The sequence below is a fragment of the Gymnogyps californianus genome, chromosome 2, assembly GCF_018139145.2.
Source record: "Gymnogyps californianus isolate 813 chromosome 2, ASM1813914v2, whole genome shotgun sequence".
NCBI lineage: Eukaryota > Metazoa > Chordata > Aves > Accipitriformes > Cathartidae > Gymnogyps > Gymnogyps californianus.
Window position 1 is genome coordinate 161,657,802 of NC_059472.1, and position 18,989 is coordinate 161,676,790.

The 18,989-nt window shown below is 42.0% G+C and overlaps 1 protein-coding gene across 3 annotated transcripts in view; it reads right to left on the reverse strand.

The window, feature by feature from the left end:
• The window catches only part of SCN5A (sodium voltage-gated channel alpha subunit 5), a 175,662-nt gene that overhangs the window by 26,644 nt on the left and 130,029 nt on the right, over window positions 1–18,989 (reverse strand). For all 3 annotated transcript variants that reach the window (XM_050891806.1, XM_050891805.1, XM_050891807.1), the window contains exons 19-20: window positions 12,406–12,560; window positions 8,373–8,546 (exon numbers count right to left, since the gene is read on the reverse strand). In XM_050891806.1, coding sequence (XP_050747763.1) covers window positions 8,373–8,546; window positions 12,406–12,560 — 329 coding nt within the window. The remainder of the gene's footprint in view (window positions 1–8,372; window positions 8,547–12,405; window positions 12,561–18,989) is intronic.

Sequence of the window (18,989 nt, forward strand, 5' to 3'; positions counted from 1 at the left end):
CCTTGAATCACAACCCTCGCCTTCGGGTAAAGACTATGAACTTCACAGGGCTGCTCTGGAGTTAGTCCGTGGCATGGAGATGAAAACACATCTGCAAACAAGTTAATGAACAGCTTCCCTCGCCAGCAGCGGAGTTCATTACTGCTTGTGGAGTGCTCTCTTGTATTATAATATGATGGGCTACACGAGTGCCTAGATTAATTACAAACAAAAATTATCTCCTGGAAAGCCCGACGCTACTGCTTATAACTCAGGTTAAAAAAGGCTTTTACATCACCCACTCATGTTTTTTTTCTCCAGGACTTTTCCTCTTCTTATTTTTTTGTTTCCCCATCTACTACTCAAACTAAGGCTGTGAAACTCTGTTAATATTCCATCTTCTCAGCTTGTTTCCTGGTCCTCATGTCCACGCTTTTTGAGGCAATGTTTCCTTTTCAGAGGGCAGCCTTGTTGCAAACAGCATGTGCCACTCCTGTTGGCTTAAATGCTTTTAAATAAATCATTCCTGCATCCTAATTGCTTCCTGGCGGTTTCCAGAAGAACCTCTTTATGTCTCGCTGTTCTCTTAATCTGTCACCTCCTTTACACCTGCTCAGGCTTTTCTAACAGCTCCAGTCAATTCCCAAGGCAGGTGGCTGCAAATCAAGAATTAAACCTCAGCTAATTTCTGAGGGCGAGCCGAACGACCTGCTGCTGCGAGCTTACATCCAGCGAGATGGCAAACTGACTTATTGATTTGCAGGTTTCCCACCTCACCCTTTCCAAATGGATTTTCAGCTTGTCTCAATTCACCTTTTCACTGCAAACAGACACCTTTGCCAGACCTCCAGGTCCCGTTTATCAGCACTGGGTAGGGATGGCAGAGGGATCGCTGTGACTTTTGGGGACCACATGACACTCCTTGATCAGCCAAACCTTGGCCAAGACCCAAAGTCTTTCTCCTTGTTGCAGCAATGGTGGCTGTGCGGGTGCAGCTGCCTTGAAAAGTCTGGTATTTCTACCGGGATTTAGAGCAAAAGAATTGCTTCATCATCAACTACGTTCTGCTTCTCATCCAGACGCTGTGCAGAGACAGCCTTGATGTAGGGCAGCTGAAGAGGAAAGATATTCTCCCCTTAAAAAGATCTCCAAAACCACTGCACGATTTATCCCAGGCTACCTTCTTGATGCTGAATGCTGTTGTCAGGAGTAGACAGGAATATGCTTGATTATTATTTATTATTTGAAGATAGCGTTATAATGCCAGGGGTGCGCATAGTGATTACTGAGAGAACATTCCCCTGGGGGCTCAGCCCCATCGACTCTGCTGCATTTCCATCCCAGCCGGTGGGAGTTGAGGTGCTGAGCTGAAGGCATGCTTAGTTCTGGGCAGGATTAGGATCAACCCTACTTACATATGACATGATGCAAAAAAAAAAAAAAAAAAAAAAAAAAAAAAAGAGTAAAATCTCTTTGGGCTGTTTCCACAAGGTGTTGTTCTGGATTTGCTCGATTACCTAAAGCATTTATTTAATCAGATGTTCCAAATTAATATGAAAAATGCCAAGTTGATGTGGGAAATATGACAGTCTTAGCTTGAAAATCATCTCTGTTTAGTTGGATTCTTGAACCTGATTGATCCTGATATTGTATTGAACATGCTAGGATGGAGAAGGACTCTGAAGAATTATAGGATCCCCAATTTCTGCCAGAAAGGACAATGGTACAAGTAGGAGTACATACTACAAGTAGAAGTCCTCATCTTCATTTGCCTTAGCACAAACCACCCAAAGCCAGTCATACCAGGGTAGGAGGCCAGCGCAAAGTCTCTACACCACTGGGGCACAGCTTTCAAGTTTCATCCCAATTCCTTTGATCTCTCCGCCCCTAATAAAGAATGCCTGACCCCTCTGCAGGCTGCTTCTCTCCCTTCACTTCTTCCTTCCCCCTCCTCCTGGCACCAGTCTCTTGAGCTGTGCCTGGCCATCCTGGATGGAGCCACAAGGGTGGTGGGAAGAGGTTTTTCAGTCTGCAACAGCTGGGGTTGCAAAGGTGCTGGTCATCAGGGAGAGGAACTGTAGGACAATCCTCCTGTGTCCCTGCAGAGCCTGTGGAACCCTGTCTGGACTGTTAAATACAGTCTACATGTCCCTCCCAGCTCTGATCCTCCGTGCAAGGGAGAACATCACTGTATAAGGAATTTGGCTGCTACACTCACACTAATGGAAAGGGCCAAGCAAGCTGAATGCAAGAGCTCCAGGGTTTTATTCATTATTTTCTTTTAAAGCATATTCTTCTAAAAAAGGACATTGAAATGTGCTCCATCTTTAAGTAACTTCAAGAAATAAAAATGGTTGGTAAACCTAGTTCAGCACAATCTGAGTTGAGATGGGTTTTTTACACCACTTTCAAAAGTTGAAGTTCTCCCTCAGTAATTGAAATTCTTCAGTAATTGCAGTAATTCTTCATATTGCAACTGTTTCGCAAGGCAGGCAGGCAGTGACCTACCCTGGACTTTTCACTGCTGGACTTTTCTCCTCACCTTTGTTTACTGTCCCTTTTCCTCCAGCTGCAGCGTGCTTTGTCCTGTGGTGCTTTGTCTGAAACCGAGCTTGTGCTTCCACTGGGCAAAGCCCAGTTGCTCTCCCTTTAGCATCTATGTGGTAACTAACATGAGGTGCAAACCAAGATAAGACAAGACATTTGGATGTTTTTGCATGTGTTATGTTGAGATAAAATGTGGGGAGGCAGAAGGGAGATTTACAGCACCGGCTGACCTGCTAACACACGTTAAAACCACTTATCTCATCTTCATGGAGAATTTTTTGTTTTACTTATCCTCAATTAGCCAACATGTAGTAAACTAGCATTTTTTTTTTTTTTCCATTTTTTTTTCCCCTTCAAAACCAGTCTCCCTGGCTTCTGGAGAGGGATTCTCTTTCCTATTAGTTATCTGGGAGGTTTATGCCATTAGCAGAGGCCCAGAAGAACGTGCACTGAGACAACTTCAAAAATCCCACATGAGCATTTGCTTTGAGGAACTGGAAGAAAACTAGTCAAAAAACGAACTGAAGTAATAGTATCCTGTTGTAACCCATGGATTTTTGATAACTCGCGGAGAGCACTGGTAAGTTCACTCTTAAGATGCTTCTCCAAGTGACAAGCTGTATTATTTTTACTTTGCCTCGGCTGTATTTTTGTCATTCTGTTCCTATGTTTCTGAACAGAAACTAGATGAAATTCGCACGCTTTTAGGATATTTTCCCAAGAATACAAATTGGATTTCACTGCTGTTTGGGAACAACTCATTACAGCAGATTGTGTAATTACTGGTAAAGCAAACAGAAATCACCTTGCTAATCAACAGGGAATACAGATGGAAAAAACAATTAAAGTAATCATAAGCCATCAATATTTACTTCACACAGCAAGTTTTTAATTGTCACTTAAAGACAATCCAACACAAGGGCACAATATAATTCAATTTTTAACTAGGGATAGAAAGACTGTTTTAAATTGTTCATCTCAAACTCAAAGATTATTAGCTGCTTCTTAACTCAGCTGGCAGTGAAGTATTCGAAGTAGAAATCTTAGAGCAAGTGCTTTCCAGGAAATTCTCTTGGACAATGTAATATCTGTATTTTTTTAAGCATTCAGTGAAAATGATGGTGCATTTAATGACTGAACATCCATGAGCAGTTCTCAAACAAGCAAACAGGAAATTTGGCACCTAACAGGAAATTTGGAAAGCTGCTCAGTGGGGAATACAGATCGGTAGGTACAAACTCAGCAGCTCCAGGCAAACACCAGAAACACGTTGTGTTATAACCATTAACAAAAGGTATGGGAGGGGGTGTGAAACGTACAAACTATTTTACTTCTGTAAAAGCATCTACAAAATCCTACCCAGTGGACTTGTTGAATGTCTCAATTGAGATATCTGGCCTCCAAATCCATTGCTGAGCCTTGCTTGAACTATTTTGCAGACAGATATAGTGCTTAAAGCTGTTGTGAGCCCCTGCCTCCACAGTGGCAGAGCAGGCTCTCTGGGAAAAGGGATGGAAGGAGCAATCTTTCTCTCAGCTGGAGAGAAACTGGGGGATATCAGGGCAAAAATGGAGAACTAGAGATGATCTTCCCCTCTCCGCTGCAGGACATAGCATTCGGACCCATTGCTGGAGATGGCTGAAGGGGAAGGAGGCTGCCAGCATCTCTAAAAAGCCTTTGCTTAAGAAAATAGCTTTCCCCAAGTATCAAATCTTGAAAAACGGGATAATCTTAGAAAGAATTGGTGGAGCAACCCTCATCTCCCCTCATCTCCAAAATCAGTAAATGACAATCAGGGTTTTTTTTAAGCCTGCATTGGGGCTAACTTTTGGTCAATTAAATTGAACCCAAAAGCTGCAATGGAGATGATGGATTTGTTGTAATGGACTTTTGTAGAGAGATGACATTAGTGCCCATTTAAGAGGATTTTTCTGTGTGTGCCACAGGCAATGAAACTTGGCTGTGACTTTTTTTCTGAGCATTCTTACTCATGAGTTAGGGACTTTACATCCCTTTCCCAAGAGCTTTCTCGTGACAGCTTCTGTAGGGTACCGGTCTCTCCCCTCTGCCTTCAATGCATGATCAGTGAGCGAAGAAGCTGTTGACTGCAACACCTCCAGTCTTTGAATGATGCTAAGCTACCGATTAATGCCTTTCCTGAACTGACCACTGCAATGGAATAATCCATCCGCTGTCAGCAGAGACTGCGACATAGCTCAGAATTAATTGGCTGAAGCTCAAACTAGATAAGCTCAAGATAATATTTATAGGTCAGAGGAAACAATCGAAAGGAACATCAAACATGACACCAACATGCACAACCGGTGGAGTTTATCTGCCCCTTGTTTTAAACCCCAACTGTCTCTGCCTGTCGCAGAACACGCCTGGTTGAGAGCAGTTTTCATAAACATTCGTTTTGAATGCTATGCACCTCCGTCTCTGGCCAAGTTCAGACTCCTTATTTAATCTGCTTTGTACAAAGAGGTTTTGATTGCATGAATGCTTGGAAAATATCTATTCTTTGTGAAAATATTTGCCTGTGCATCCTAGCAAAGAGGATTGTGCATAAACACCATTCCTGATGGTGATATTGATGCCTGTCTACACTTCAGATATACTACGGTCTCTGCTTTTCCCTCATTTAAAAAGAGCTGTGGACTGAGTGCCCACCACTCCAATTCAGGAGCATAGAGAGACTATATTTGCAGTGTAGAAAGGGATTACTTTTAGCAGTACACTTGTTATTTGCAGGGAGGTAACATGTATAAATGTACATTAATGCTGTTTGTTCAGTATATCCAAATTTCAGCAGACATCTAAGGCATCTTTCCCAGGTGCCCTAAATTGAAATTAGCCTGTATTTTGTGGTTTGATTACTCCTTTCTCCCTTCCTCCCAAAGAAATCTGTTGCAGTGTTGTTGATAGGACTTTATTGTATTGCAATGTATTTAAAAGCACTCTCTTACGGTTTTGCTACTCTAGCACACTTCTTTGAGATGCAGAGAAGCCCATTATCAGAGATCATCCTTTAGGGATTCTACATCCAGCAAAAATAGCTCTCAGTTTGTGGATTACTGTGTGTTTTGATGTTCAGGCTTTGCAAGACAGAATTTTCTTTAGTAATCCACAATTGTCAGATGAAGCCTTTGCTGTTCCACTGGCCCAAATCAGTGTCAAAGGTCTTTCACAAGGCAGGGTAAGTACCAAAAAAAAAAAAAAATCAGCAGCAATATGCTTATACCCCCTCTGGGTTCACTTCCCATTTAGAAATAGTGAATACTCGCAAATTTTGAGCTGGTTTTATGAATTATTCACAACAGAAAAAGGATTCTGAGTTGCTTTTTTACAATGAAAAAACACAGATGATAGATGGTTTCACATGTCCAATGAAAAATCAACCATCGCAGCTTGAATTTTGAATACCGATACCAAACTGCTAATGAATAATTTGCAGATCAGGAATTTTTAAGTGAATAATTTTAAACAGATAAATTTGAGAAAATCAGACAAGTGGTTCATCTGCTTCTTTTGGAGCAGCTAATTCACCCATTCACTCCCTTCTGCAGCTCAGTTGCAGTGATTTGGTTCTCAAAGGACCAAAAAGAAAATGTAAATTGAAGTAAAAAGTGTGCTGGAAAAATGATAGCATGTTACTCTGCCAATTCAGAGTGGCAGGGTGTGTGAGCAATAGGGTAGGAGAAGAGCATCTGTTAAACCCGCTAAAAATATAGTACCAGATTCTCATAATCCGCATTGGGAAATGACTTTGAAGAAAAGAATGGGGCATGGGGAAAAGCTTTATTCATTGAGAACACTAAAGGGCAAGCGATTTCCTAGAGTCAATCAATAACTAAAACAACTCAAGAGTGGAGCAACTTTTTGGTTAGACCGGGAGCCTGCAAAACCAACATTTAAACGTGGGTTAAGAAAATAAAAAACTCTGGGACAGTAAGAAGGCTCTGGGGTGGATTTTCTGGGGATAAGGGGAGTCCCAGGGCCCCGTGGTCCCCTTTCCCCCACAGCACTGTTTTATGCCATACGTGCTCTGGATGTGTGGCAGGGGAGGTGAAGCCCCTTTCCCCAGCCCACCTGTGGCTGCCTCTGCAATCTGTCGTTATACTCACAAACCCCACCATTAAAAGGCAAACATGTAGCTAAATTTTGGGGTTACATACTGACTTTGCATTCTTGTGTAGCTCCTGTTCCAAGGGGGTGTTTCGCATGGAGGACAGAATTTAGCCTAGTTTTTGTTTTACTCTCTTTGGCATTAATTAGATGTCATGCTGCAAAATATGTATTTCTAACAAGTGTGGAACTCATTTCAAATTGTTAATGATGCAGCAGAGCTCCAAGCTGTTTCAGTGAACTCATCGTGCAAACTGTTGCTCCTGTCAGGAAGACCTCTACTTATAGTTGTGACAATATTAAGCCCTCATCCAGCCCTTCTAGTCTTCAGAAGCTCATTAAAACAATAACTCCAGTAACAAATTCCTGGAAGCCCATACAATACTTTAGGTGAGTCCTATTAGTCCCGTTTTACAGATGGAGAAACCAGGAAAGAAAAGCTATGTCACTCGACCTAAACCACAGTAAGAACAGTTTTCAGCGTTGGGCTATAACTTATATTGGTGGTTTCCAATTTTGTGGTTAGATAATTAAACCAGGCTTTCCTCTTCTACTGAAGCTAATCTGTGAAAAATGAGTGCCTTCCCTTTAAGAGGTTTCCAAGCATGTATGCAAAGAGGAATTTATGACCTACAATCTATGTAAAGAACTTCCTTTTCATAAATCAATTTATTAAAGCTCTGGAGAAGCTTCCAAAGGCTCTGATCCAGCAGTGCACTTAGACACGTCCATAACTTCAAACAAGTAAATTGTCCCATTGAAGTGCTTTCCTGGGCTGGGGCCAAAGAAAGTGCAGTTCTCCCCTGAGTCAAGGTTCAGATGTAAAATGGGGAAAAATAATTTATCAGAAGTTTAATAAGTTACACAGTCATGGCAGAGCTCTGCCAGCCTTCCACATTCATACCTCAAGCTAATAAGCAATGGCCTCAGGGAGATAATTGCCTCCTTGTTGATACGCTGTGATGAAATGTTAAACCTCGTCTGGAGGATGCAGTGTTGCTGGCTTTTCCTGAATTTGGCAGATCCCACATCCAGGCAATGTGAAACTTCAGAGGGGACATGCCTGGTTCTAGCAACACTCCTGGGGCATGAGCTCCCTTTTGTTCAACTATTACTCACTTTTAAGGATTATCCTCGTAGGAGAACTAAGCATTGCGATATTTCAAGGATTTGGAGTATTTTGTAAGGTTTTGTAGTAGTGAAATCACTTTGACAAGCGGACTATTCACACCTTCTTCTGGACTCCTTCACTGGTAAATACTTGGGAGACGGTACTGAACATACTGTTACACGCCGCTGGCAGCCTCACCAGGAAACTACGCCAAGGACAGCTTCTCTAATCTGCTGAAAGACTTGTGTGTCGAGGTCATGTGCGGAGCAGTCGGAGGTAACCGGACCTTGTGCTAGCTGGGAGTGTGGAACGAGATGTTAAATGCTAAAAGAAAGAGCGAGTTCCTAGGGACGAAAAGGGAATGTGACTCAAATTAGCAGGGTGACACCTCTACGTAACGACAAAAAGCGGTCTTCTCCGCTCTGGCACGCTGATTCCTGGGGATGCACGGTTACATATCAAGGCCTCCTTCGAGCTTTGCCTAGGGTTTTTGCTCCGAATCAGTGACAGCTGTCATTTTACAAACACAAAGCTGCCAGACTTAACAGCCCGTTCTTATGCATTATAAAATCCAACACAAGAAGCATCGTAGTTCCAAAATGATACTTACATCTACAATAAGGAAGTCAAGCCAGCACCAGGCATTGGTGAAATACTTCTTGAAGCCATAAGCCACCCATTTCAGGAGCATTTCCAAGACAAAGATGTAAGTGAATATTTTGTCAGCATATTCCAGCATGGTTTTTATGTTTTTTCGATCTTCAAGGTAAATATCTTCAAAAGCCTGGAAGTACAAAAGATTGATTAAAAACTTCTAACCTGTGTTGGAAAGCATTGGTGCTGCACTGCAAGTCTGTAGTATTATTTGATGGGATATCATGTACTGTCTGTTATTTCTGATATATTTTAACATCACCATCAGAAAGAGTGCACAGGCACAAACAGGACTGACCCTAACCTGATAGAGATCTGTTCAGCTTTCCCTTATAATGGACACATGCTTAGCTATCTCTCTCCAGCCTCTACTGGCTGTACTGACTAGACATCCTTTGAGTGTAAGAATGGCTTAAAAGCACCCTAAATTTGGGAACGTGAGTCTGTGAGCAGGGTGCCACCCCAAGCTGCCCGAGGGCACCCTGCCTCAGCTCCCGTTGGCTGTGCCACTGCTAAGGGGACACCTCAGATGTCCCAGGGCATAGGATGCCTGCCTTTAGGAGGCAGAATCCGACCCTTACATTTAGTCAAATACGTGTTACTGCTAATGATGACAAATTGGGTTATTAACCTGCTTGTGTTATAGAGTACCAGATTTCCCTGGCTTCTGTTCAGCCATCACATTTCAGGTAGCTACAGCTATCTGCCTCAAGAAATGCTCATTATTATTCACTTAACAGAACAATTATGTTTTAAAGGTCAAGGTATCTCTCTACCCACCTCATCTGTCTCTCTAACCAATCTTATGCAGGGCATCATCAAAGGATTTTCAGTATCTGTATCAAATACAAGCAACTTAATAACCCCTTTAAAATATTTAAGATATAAAACAATATGCCTACTAAAATAAAACAAAGTTGCTTCATAATTTAGCTTTCACTTCATAATGTACGTCAAATAAAATACCTAGTGTCAGGGTTGCATATATATGGCCCGTTTGGGGGCTTCTGTGTCAAGCAGTGGTTACGGTCTGCTTCCCCAGCTACTCTAGCGACTGTCATTACACAAACTGCTCTCGTGTCCCTGTAACCTGGATAACCCACGCTTTGATATATTACTCTCGTCCCATTGTGTGACCCAGAGCACTTGGCAGCAAGAAACAACATTATTTGAGAGGGTCTGTGCTAATCATCTTAATTATCTGCATTTACATATTTCAAGATCTGTAGCTACTTTCTGACTTCAAAAAGTTAGCAAACACCCAGTGCCTGGAGATACAAGAAGTGTGTTACTTGTCACTCAAGCAGTCACACTGCTCTTTTGCCTGCCAGGGAACAGTAATTAAACTGACACAAAAGCTTTGGCAGCCTGTGCCAAAGCTTGTACATTTGTCCCCACACTTTGGGGTGACGTTTTCACTGCAACTCAGTCTCCTATCTTGCCTTCAAAAATGATATTTCAAGGGTGTGAAAGAGCTGTTGGAGAAAGCCACAGAAAACAATACACAGAGATTGGACTTCATCACTTCTTGTAGGGGATCACTCACTTTGTCAGATGACTTGCTGTACTTTGCAATTACTGTAAAAATAACAACAAACTATTTAAAGTGGTTTCCTCCTCTCCCTCCTTTGCTCTCCCTATTTTCTACTAACTTGTCAAAAATTACATTGTGTTTTGTCTACTAAAAGCACACCGTGAGTCAGGAAGCAGCTTAATAAGGGATGAAAAATATGCTACCTGAATGCCTGAGGTGCACTGTACTTCTGCACGAGCTATGGATATTACCCAAATGACAAAACTCTGGTGCTTAGCATTTTTTCACGGTGACAGTGGATGAAATCTTTGCAATATAAAACATCATTAAGGGTTATTTCTTCTGCTTTGCTTTGTGTGTTAAAAAAAGAGTTAAACAGGATACCTGCAGTGTTATCTACAATTACTATTAAAACACAGGCTCCCAGTTTGGGTGCTTATGGCTTAAATGCATAAGAAGGGTTTTTGGATCTTTTGCAGTAAGCTATAGATATAGTCTGATGGTTTAACTACCACACACAAATATATACTGGCTTTTAAACTCCCTTAAGAACTTAGCATGTCTCAGGGATGTAGCCAGATGAGCTCAGTTTTTGGAAGAGCCCACTCCAGAATAGCAGAAGAAAAAAGTTATGTGTTGCCTCCAACATCTCCAGTCCAAATACTGAAGTGCAGTGCTGACATGTGAGAAAATGCAGCATAATTTGCCCTTATACAGAATTGCACTGGCTAAATTGAAAATTGCAAAAAGTAAATGAATGCATGCAATGAAAATTAAATGAGATTTATACTGCAGTGTTCAGTATCTAAGGCACTTTTAATTACATATGTAAGGAACTGTATTCATCTGAAGTGTATTATAGCAAGCGACATGCCCCCTTTAAAATGTGTTGAAAAATTAACATGCTGATTCTCAAGCTGGTGCAAAAACTGTCAGACTCCATTGCTTCAGAAAAGCTATGACAATTTTCAGCAGCTTACTATTTACCCAAGTTTTTCAGCCTCTTACTTTTCATAATAAAATCGCCTGGGTGAAATTTCAGCCCATCCCTGGTGGACCTGGAGAACAGTCCATCCTTTTCCTTTTTGCATCAAATTTTATATATTTCCACCTTCTTGTCTCCCTGCAGAGACTTTCTTTAAACTACATAAACCCAGTACTTCTGTGTTTTCCTCTTTTTTTAGGCCACTGATAATTTGTGTTGCTCTCCTCTGGAGTTTCTTCAATTAGCCCATGTCTTTCCCAAAGTGCAATGCCCAGAGCTGAAGCCAGTGCTCCAGCTGAGGCCTCCTTGATGGCAACTGGAGTGGAAGAACACGCTTATTTATACAGCCCAGTGGGGTGTTTGGCTTTTGTGCAGTGCTGTGATGTACTTTACTCTATCCTGTTTGTTGTCTGTTCTCTCTCCGGCTCTTTTTAGTAAATCTGCTACCTTACCAGTCATCCTGCATCATGCCTTTCTGCCCGTGACTATTCCTGACGAGGTGAAGCAGGCACCTTTCTAAGATGATGTTCCTCTTACTATTTAAGGCAGATTCATCCATTTGGCTGAAGATAATCCTGACCTCCAGAAATAACAGATAACCTGTCCAAACATGGCACTGCCTGCAAATTTAGTAGGTGTATTTCTTACTCCATCATGGAGCAGAAGATCAGTGACCACCGGACCAAAGCCTGGAGAACTCTTGATACACCCCTTTGCTCTACGCCCGGATAAAAACCTGGGAGAAATATCACCAACTTCAGTGACATTCCTGACATGTAAACGAGCAACATAAATATATGCTGCCATCGCTACGAAGAGCCCAGGGCTGATAATACAGAGAGGATAATCCCAGTACGCAGTGGGATCTCAGAAGGAGAGGATCCCTTATCAGAGTCCTGGGCAATGACCAACCAGCCTCCATACATACACATTCATTCGGATGCAAACAGGAGCTACGTGTGCAGGGAAGGTACAGTGGTTTAAGTTAAGGTGTATTCAAAACCTGACAGGCGCCCACTAGCTCCCTGGGTAGCACTGATTCAGTGCCCCCTGCGTCTTTTATGATTTTGCTTTGCTGGTTACAAAATGTGCTAAAAAAAAAAAAGAAAAGAAAAACAAGCCATCCCTGGAGCAAAATACAAGCCTCCAGATGGGAACTACCATGGAGCAGTTGGGATGCTGAAGTAGTAACTCTGGAATACTTCCTCACAAAGACTTCTTTAAGGATTTGCTTTTCAAAACGTCTGCTCGTCGTAATTTTATGTTATAACAGAAGAAAGTTCCACACCATATGGTAAAGGCAGGTGAAATCAGAAAAGCTGAAGACCTGTTTTAGCACCAAACATGCTTTGCTTTGAGAAATGATCAGTAAGGGCTCATAAGATCTTAGAGAGAGACAGCTAACTGGAGAACACCTTCTTTGAGACCCATGTCCACTTTCAGCCAGGTAGGAAAAGCTGTTATATTTACCAGGGCTCCACTGCTCAGCAGGATCATGAATATGATGAAAGTTTCAAACCAGTTGTGTTCGACGATTCTGTAGCAGGTTTTCCGCAGCCTCCACCAAATTTTGCCTGGAAATTTTGTGATGTCCACTGAACAGCATGGGAAGAATCGCACACAAACTGAAAAGGAGCAAAATGAAAACAAAGGAATTGTTAAAAAAGCCCATTTAATTCTTAAAGCTGCAATAAGGAGCTGCTAAACAAGATTTCTTCTAGCAATAAGCTGCTGCGTGGAGTCTTTCCTCCCTTGTTTTTCTGACCAACCTCTTCTACTCTGCCTTCCGTTTCCCCCTCTCACTCCTCTATTAAAAAACATTCAAAATCACTGAAAACGTGCCCCAGTGATTTCTCCCAATGATTTTTATGATACAGAATATATTGGCCATGAGTCACCAGTGCCCTAGGTCGATCACAGTGTGTTAGCTGAGCTCAGGCAGCATCCCTGATCAGGACTAATGACTCTAGCAGGGTATTACCAATAGTTTCCACATCCTTGTGAATGGAGGAAGAATATTTCCTGGGTACTATGATACCTCTAGAATTACTGATTAAAAGTAGCAATCTGATGAAAGGGAGATGAGGGGAGGAGGGGCTACAGTGCAGATGGGACCAACGTGCTGAAGAGACTCAGCAAAAGCAGGAGCAGATTTTGATCTCTTGGACTCTCAAGAGCTTAAACAAGGCATTAGAACAACTTTGGAAATATATTTAGGCGGCTAAATCCCCTTTGATGTCAGCAGAAATTTAGATATGCAGTCCATAGCAGGTTCCCTACTGATGCTTCATAGCACTTTCTGACCTTAGTGACAAACACTGTGTGATAGTTAAATGCTGTGGTCGTAATGGGGACCACACAAGGATTTCTGATAGGCAAAATCATGGCCATTTTTAGTTTCCTTAGCAACGTTCATTTGTTATAGCAAAAGGATATTGCCATTGGTAATGGACAGGTCCGTCTCTCCTATTTTAAAAAAATACCGTGTGCGTTGCCTTGTGCTGGGTAAGAGCTTAAAATTGTGTGAGAGGATACCCTGGTAGCCAGGACTTGTCCTTTTCCAGTCTGGCCATTCAGCCTTATGTCAGATAATTTGACTCAAATTTCACAACATTTGCTGATGACAATGACCCTCAGAAACTACTTTATTTTCAAAAAGCAAGCTTTTTACCCTACATTTAATCCATGTGTTGTATAGAAAGAGACTTAGTGATGGAGCTTCATCAGTCCCATCATGAGAAAAAAAAAACCACAGGCCAACTGCTTCTGTAGCTGAAAGGTGGCCAAGGTCACTAACATGTCTTGAAGCATGCAACAACTGCTCAGAAGTGACAAGGGAGGACATCTCACTATGGTGATGTAATGCAATGTTATTGCAAGTTGAAATAATATTTAGGCAAGGAAGCTCGGGAAGGAAAGAGGGTGAGTGCCAAGGTTATGCAGACAGCAGATGCTGCTAATTCAAGGTGGCATAACTGAGGCGCTTGAGCTGCATGTGATATGCAAGGAGATCAAGTGCAACTCCTGCGATGCCAGGATTCCCAAGCAGCTGGAAGTGGGGCTGTGCTGGCAGCAGGCTCTGCCAGGAGGAAGAGAGCTGCTCAGTCTGCTGTAGCATTTTCTGTAATTTTTTATTATCCCAGATCCCTGCTGTGGAGCAGCAGAACTGTAGGATGTTTCATACATGAACCGCTCCCAGAGCTCCCCTTTCCCTCACATTTCTGAGATTTTTGGTTACATGTAGGCTCTTGGCTGTATGAAGTTTTGGTATGGGACTAACAGGACAGTAAACCATTTATGCTAAGGTAATGGGACAGGTATGCAAGTAACTACTTGTCCTCTAAATGCCTGGCTCACACAGACCCACACCAGCTCCCAGTTTACCACTGTATTCTGGAATTCAGAGGAATTCTGGGCTCAGTTGAAATACACTAAAATAATCAAACTGTTTGAGAAGGGCATAATGCTAGGAGAAGACAGAAATGTAAACCAGCTCTCTGCCTCTTTGCAGGTCAGGTACCACTCCAGCAAAGGCAAGTTTTATTCTTCTAAGCACTTCAATCCTAAACACCAAAGAATCATGTCAAGGGATAAAAGGATATCATATTAGTCACTGCTTTTTGCTAAAACCAGTACACTGCTCATAGATGGTAATCCGTATGATCTGGGTATATTTTAGGAAGTAGGTACATGGAACAGACTTCAGGCGTGCAATACTGCGTGGTACCAGGATCCCTGAGCTAATATATTCATATGGCAGCTCTGCTTAGAGATGCCCATGCAGTATAATCCCACCAGCATGACATGACAGAGGGGGCTATTAGTTGCATCTCTTAGCAGTGCTGCCAGAAAACTCTTACGCTACTTCTCACCCCACAACCTGTATGGTAAATACCATCTTTCAGGTGTCTGGTCCACACTCTGTGCTGTTATGCAGGTACACTGGCCACCTCATTGTCAACTCAGCTTTGGATCAGGAAGACCAAAGGCTTGTGCTCAGATACCTCATTCGTCAAGTGAACAGCCTAATGAGCACATCATTGTTGACTACGTAAGTGTGGATTTCTCATGTTAAGCAGAAATCCCCCTTTTTACTGGAAGTAACCATTGCTTCTAGCAGAATAAACTTTCCATGAGCCTACCTTGTTCCCATAAACAGTTTTGATTTGGAAAAAAATGAGCTTTTTTCTGACTTAAAACATTTATCCAGAAACTTTCCCTTCTTTTCTCGTAAGTTACTTCCTAGATGGATACTTGGCTTTTTAGCCTCTTAGACGGATGCCTAGGCTCAGCTAGTAACAGGCATGACATGCTCTGTCATGCTCTTGCAGAGTAGAAATGCTCTGTAAGTACCACTAGAAAAGGTTAGGATCTTCCAGGACGTGGTTTTCCCCACTGTAAGACATTTGGATGAATCATTCCCTGAAGGAGTCTGCCTCTGTCTTTCCACTACACAGGGAGCCTACGTGCTTACCTGAGCCCAAGCACAGCTAAAATTAGGGGTTCACCTTCAAATTAAATACTAATGAGCAGGGCACAGTGAGTTCCAAAGTCACTTCATTTGTGATGGAAAAAAAAAGTCCTAGTTACTGACAGTAATACCTTGAAAAATCCAAAATAGCTTCTCAGATGAGTCAGCCCAAAATCACAGCGCTATTAAATCCCATGCTTTTGATTGGGCCCAATTGAGAAATGTTTAGACCAGATTCTGATACAATTACTGATGTCAAGTAGCACTTCCGTGAATAATCACGCTGGCTGCAATTCAGATGAAATGCTATTTTTAACTCTCCATAAATCAAACAGAAAAAAAGAAAATGGAAAGAAAAAAAGAAAACTGACCGCAAACAGATCTTTTAATGAATTAGTAAAGTTCTATTTCCATTTCAAATTTTCTGATTTCCCTCACTACACTGTTATTTCATGCCTGTGCTTTTCTGGACTCTCTTGTAATGCAGGTAGCCTACTGTTTTGGTGACCTTGACCTAAGCTTAAATGCTGAATAAGAAGCTTCACTTAACCCAACAAAAAAAGTTTACCTGACCTTGGTCAGCATTCTGATAGGCTTTTTTCTTCCATTTCTGTGAAATCAAAATATCAAAAACATTCCAATGTGTCTAAGGCATGACCTGGTGAGGGTCTGAGCAATCATAACTCCAAATGGCTTCTATAATAAGGCAGGTGGTCAGCAGAGCCGACCTTCAGGTTTTGAAAGCTACTTTATCCACACGAAGAAGACTGTTCATTAACACCTTTTAGCACAGCAAGTGTCAAGGCAGGAAGAAACCCTTCGGCATTTCTTATAACAGCATTACTCATACTGCCTTGTCTAATAGATTTGTGCTATCCCTCTGAAATCAATGCTAGTAGGGAACAGATTGTGCAGAAGAAGCTGACCACCTTGTGATTTAGTCAGGACTTAATTTTGCCACTGTAATTCATGTTGGGCTACATCTTTTTTGAGAGCAAACTAACTCATTTCCACCATGGCCTTTTGGGTAGTAGGTTACTGCTCAACAGAAACACTGAATAGCAGAAAAAGTCCCCCCAAAGGGTCGAGTTATTTGCTGGTAAATCAGTGAAGCTGTACTGAGCTGCATCAGTGGTCAACTTGTCCAAGAACATCTGTTTTCAATTCACATTTGAACATTACATACCATTTCTCACGAAACAGAGACCTATTTACCAAGAAACCTTTCCAAATGCATCGGTATACCATGATATCATTTACTTTTCATTTGTTTTTCATAACAAGGGAATTGTTCCCTTCAGTCACTGGGGTGTCCCATAGCACAATCACAAACTGCAGATTAAAAGGTGTTCTAAACTGCAGTCTCCACTGCAGGTGTGACAGAGAAAGCTCTTACTTTAACATCTGCCACAATGATAAACAAGTTACCGGAAAAAGAAAAAAAGGCAGGAGGAATTTAATTTACAATGGGTTTTGGGTAAATTTTTGGTTCCACATTCACATTTTCTAGCCTGGTGCATTATAATCATGGAGCTGTTAGACCTGATTGCATTACCTTGGTGCATTAGGAAAAGAATCTCTTTGTAAATGTGCAAGCTATACTGCAAGAACTTCCTCCTGCATGCATGACAGCCAAGCCTATTAATTTCAGGCTTATGAGTAAAGACTTTACAAATCCACTGCTTGTTCACACCAATATATACATTTAAATTTACATAAAATTATTAGATATGTTTTGGATGGATTGGGCTGCTGATTCTCCTCAATAAACCAGGAAGACCAATTAATTCTTCTATACTGTGGTCCAGTAAGTCTGGTACCTTGTGTTCAAACTGCAGTAATTTTGTTACTACCTTTACACAGGAGTTCCCAATTATCGGGACATTCATTTTTAGAACAAAGCAATACTTTGCTTAGCTTTGAATGCTGGTTACAGCATTGCTTGGTTTGACACAAAGAAAATACAGCTTCCTCAGCATAAACTCAAGCAGGCAGGTATTCATAACATGGTTTTAATATATATATATCTGCCAAGCTGGGTTTCTAACGACCAGTCTGGCTAGCTCTGTATGCTCAAGCAAGAAAGCAAGCCTGGCTGTAGTCCCTTTGTAAGACCCCAGCTGTCTCCCCATGCTGGAGGGAACATGATCTCTGCAGACCCTCCTTATTTAACCCCTTTCTCGTCTTCTGGCCCCACTAACCCACTGGCATGCATGACTGGGTTTTATACTGTGCAGCTGTAGTGTTAACATGGAAGAGATTTGTCATCACTGTCTCCAGCATTTGGGTACCTGAGACACGCATGGAGATTGGAGTCTGTTCTTGTGTACTACAACTGGATGCTGCCAAGAGAGCATCTGACAAAGCCACAGTCTGCCAGGTGTTTTTACTCTTCCAAGGGCTTTACAAGGGTACATTTCTTGTTTATCTGCTGCTACTCTCCTCAAAACAAATCTTCTTGGAGGTCACTACAAATAACGGTGTGACACCTTGAAGCAAAGGCAGTGGGCAGCCTGGTCTATCACCGATGTCAGCCCTGCTTTGAGCGAAGGGATGGACGAGTTGAAGTCTAGAGGTCCTGTCCAACCTGAATTAATTTAATTCTGTACATGCAACAGGACTGTAAGAGCCTTATGATGTCTGAAAATTGTATACAACAAAATACTAGTGTGCCCTTCCTGATGGAAAAATACACTGTATCTCAGGTATTACAGCTAGAGGAAAGAGATACTTTAAAACTTGGTTTTGTTCCGTGATTTTTTTCTCAGATAACAATTAACACATTTTGTTGGGCTTGGTTTGGTTTTACTTAGCTTTTAAACATCATCTGGTGGCAGTCCCTGTAGCTCCTTTTAGATTTGTTCAGTTTAACGGTCTGTTTTTGCTCCTCTTCGCTTTTTTATTTCTAAACAGCCGCTAACTGCAGTTGGGGAGGGCATGACGCAGATCCCACCATTAATCACAGTAACTTCACTTTAGCACATGGCATTTTCCAGCTGCGATAATTGCTCCTATGCGGTCACATGAAAAACTGGTTTCGGGCATCCTCGGTGTCACGAGTTGCGATCAACCATGCGTTGAGCAAGGTAGCTCATTCTCGCACGACCATCTGACGATATTCCTTTGAAACCTTTGCCAGCGGGCTGTGTCCGGGGAATTACGCTTAAGGACTTGGTGAAAACTTTCTCCTATTAGGGTCTGGGAGAGAGGAGCGTGCTGGGGCCAGGGGGCTCTCTTTGGATGACCTTCTGTGAGACACAGAAGATAATGTCCAAGCAGATAGCAATTTTTGATGCAGAGAACGCATACCAATGGAGGTAACAGGACTGGAGTGTTGCAAGGCATCTGGAGGAAAAAATACTCAAATAGCTGGCATTGCCTAGATGTTGCTTTCCCATCAACTGGCAACAAGAATGATCTCTCCATTTCTATCAGGTTTTTCCCAGCAATACTTGCTAGCTGCCAGAGCTGTGACCCTACCTTGGCTTCACATTTCCTGACCCAAGAATATTCCCCATTGACCCTAATCAAAGCTATTTTGAGATGATAACGAATTAACAAGTCTCCCCAAGAAAAACGACGT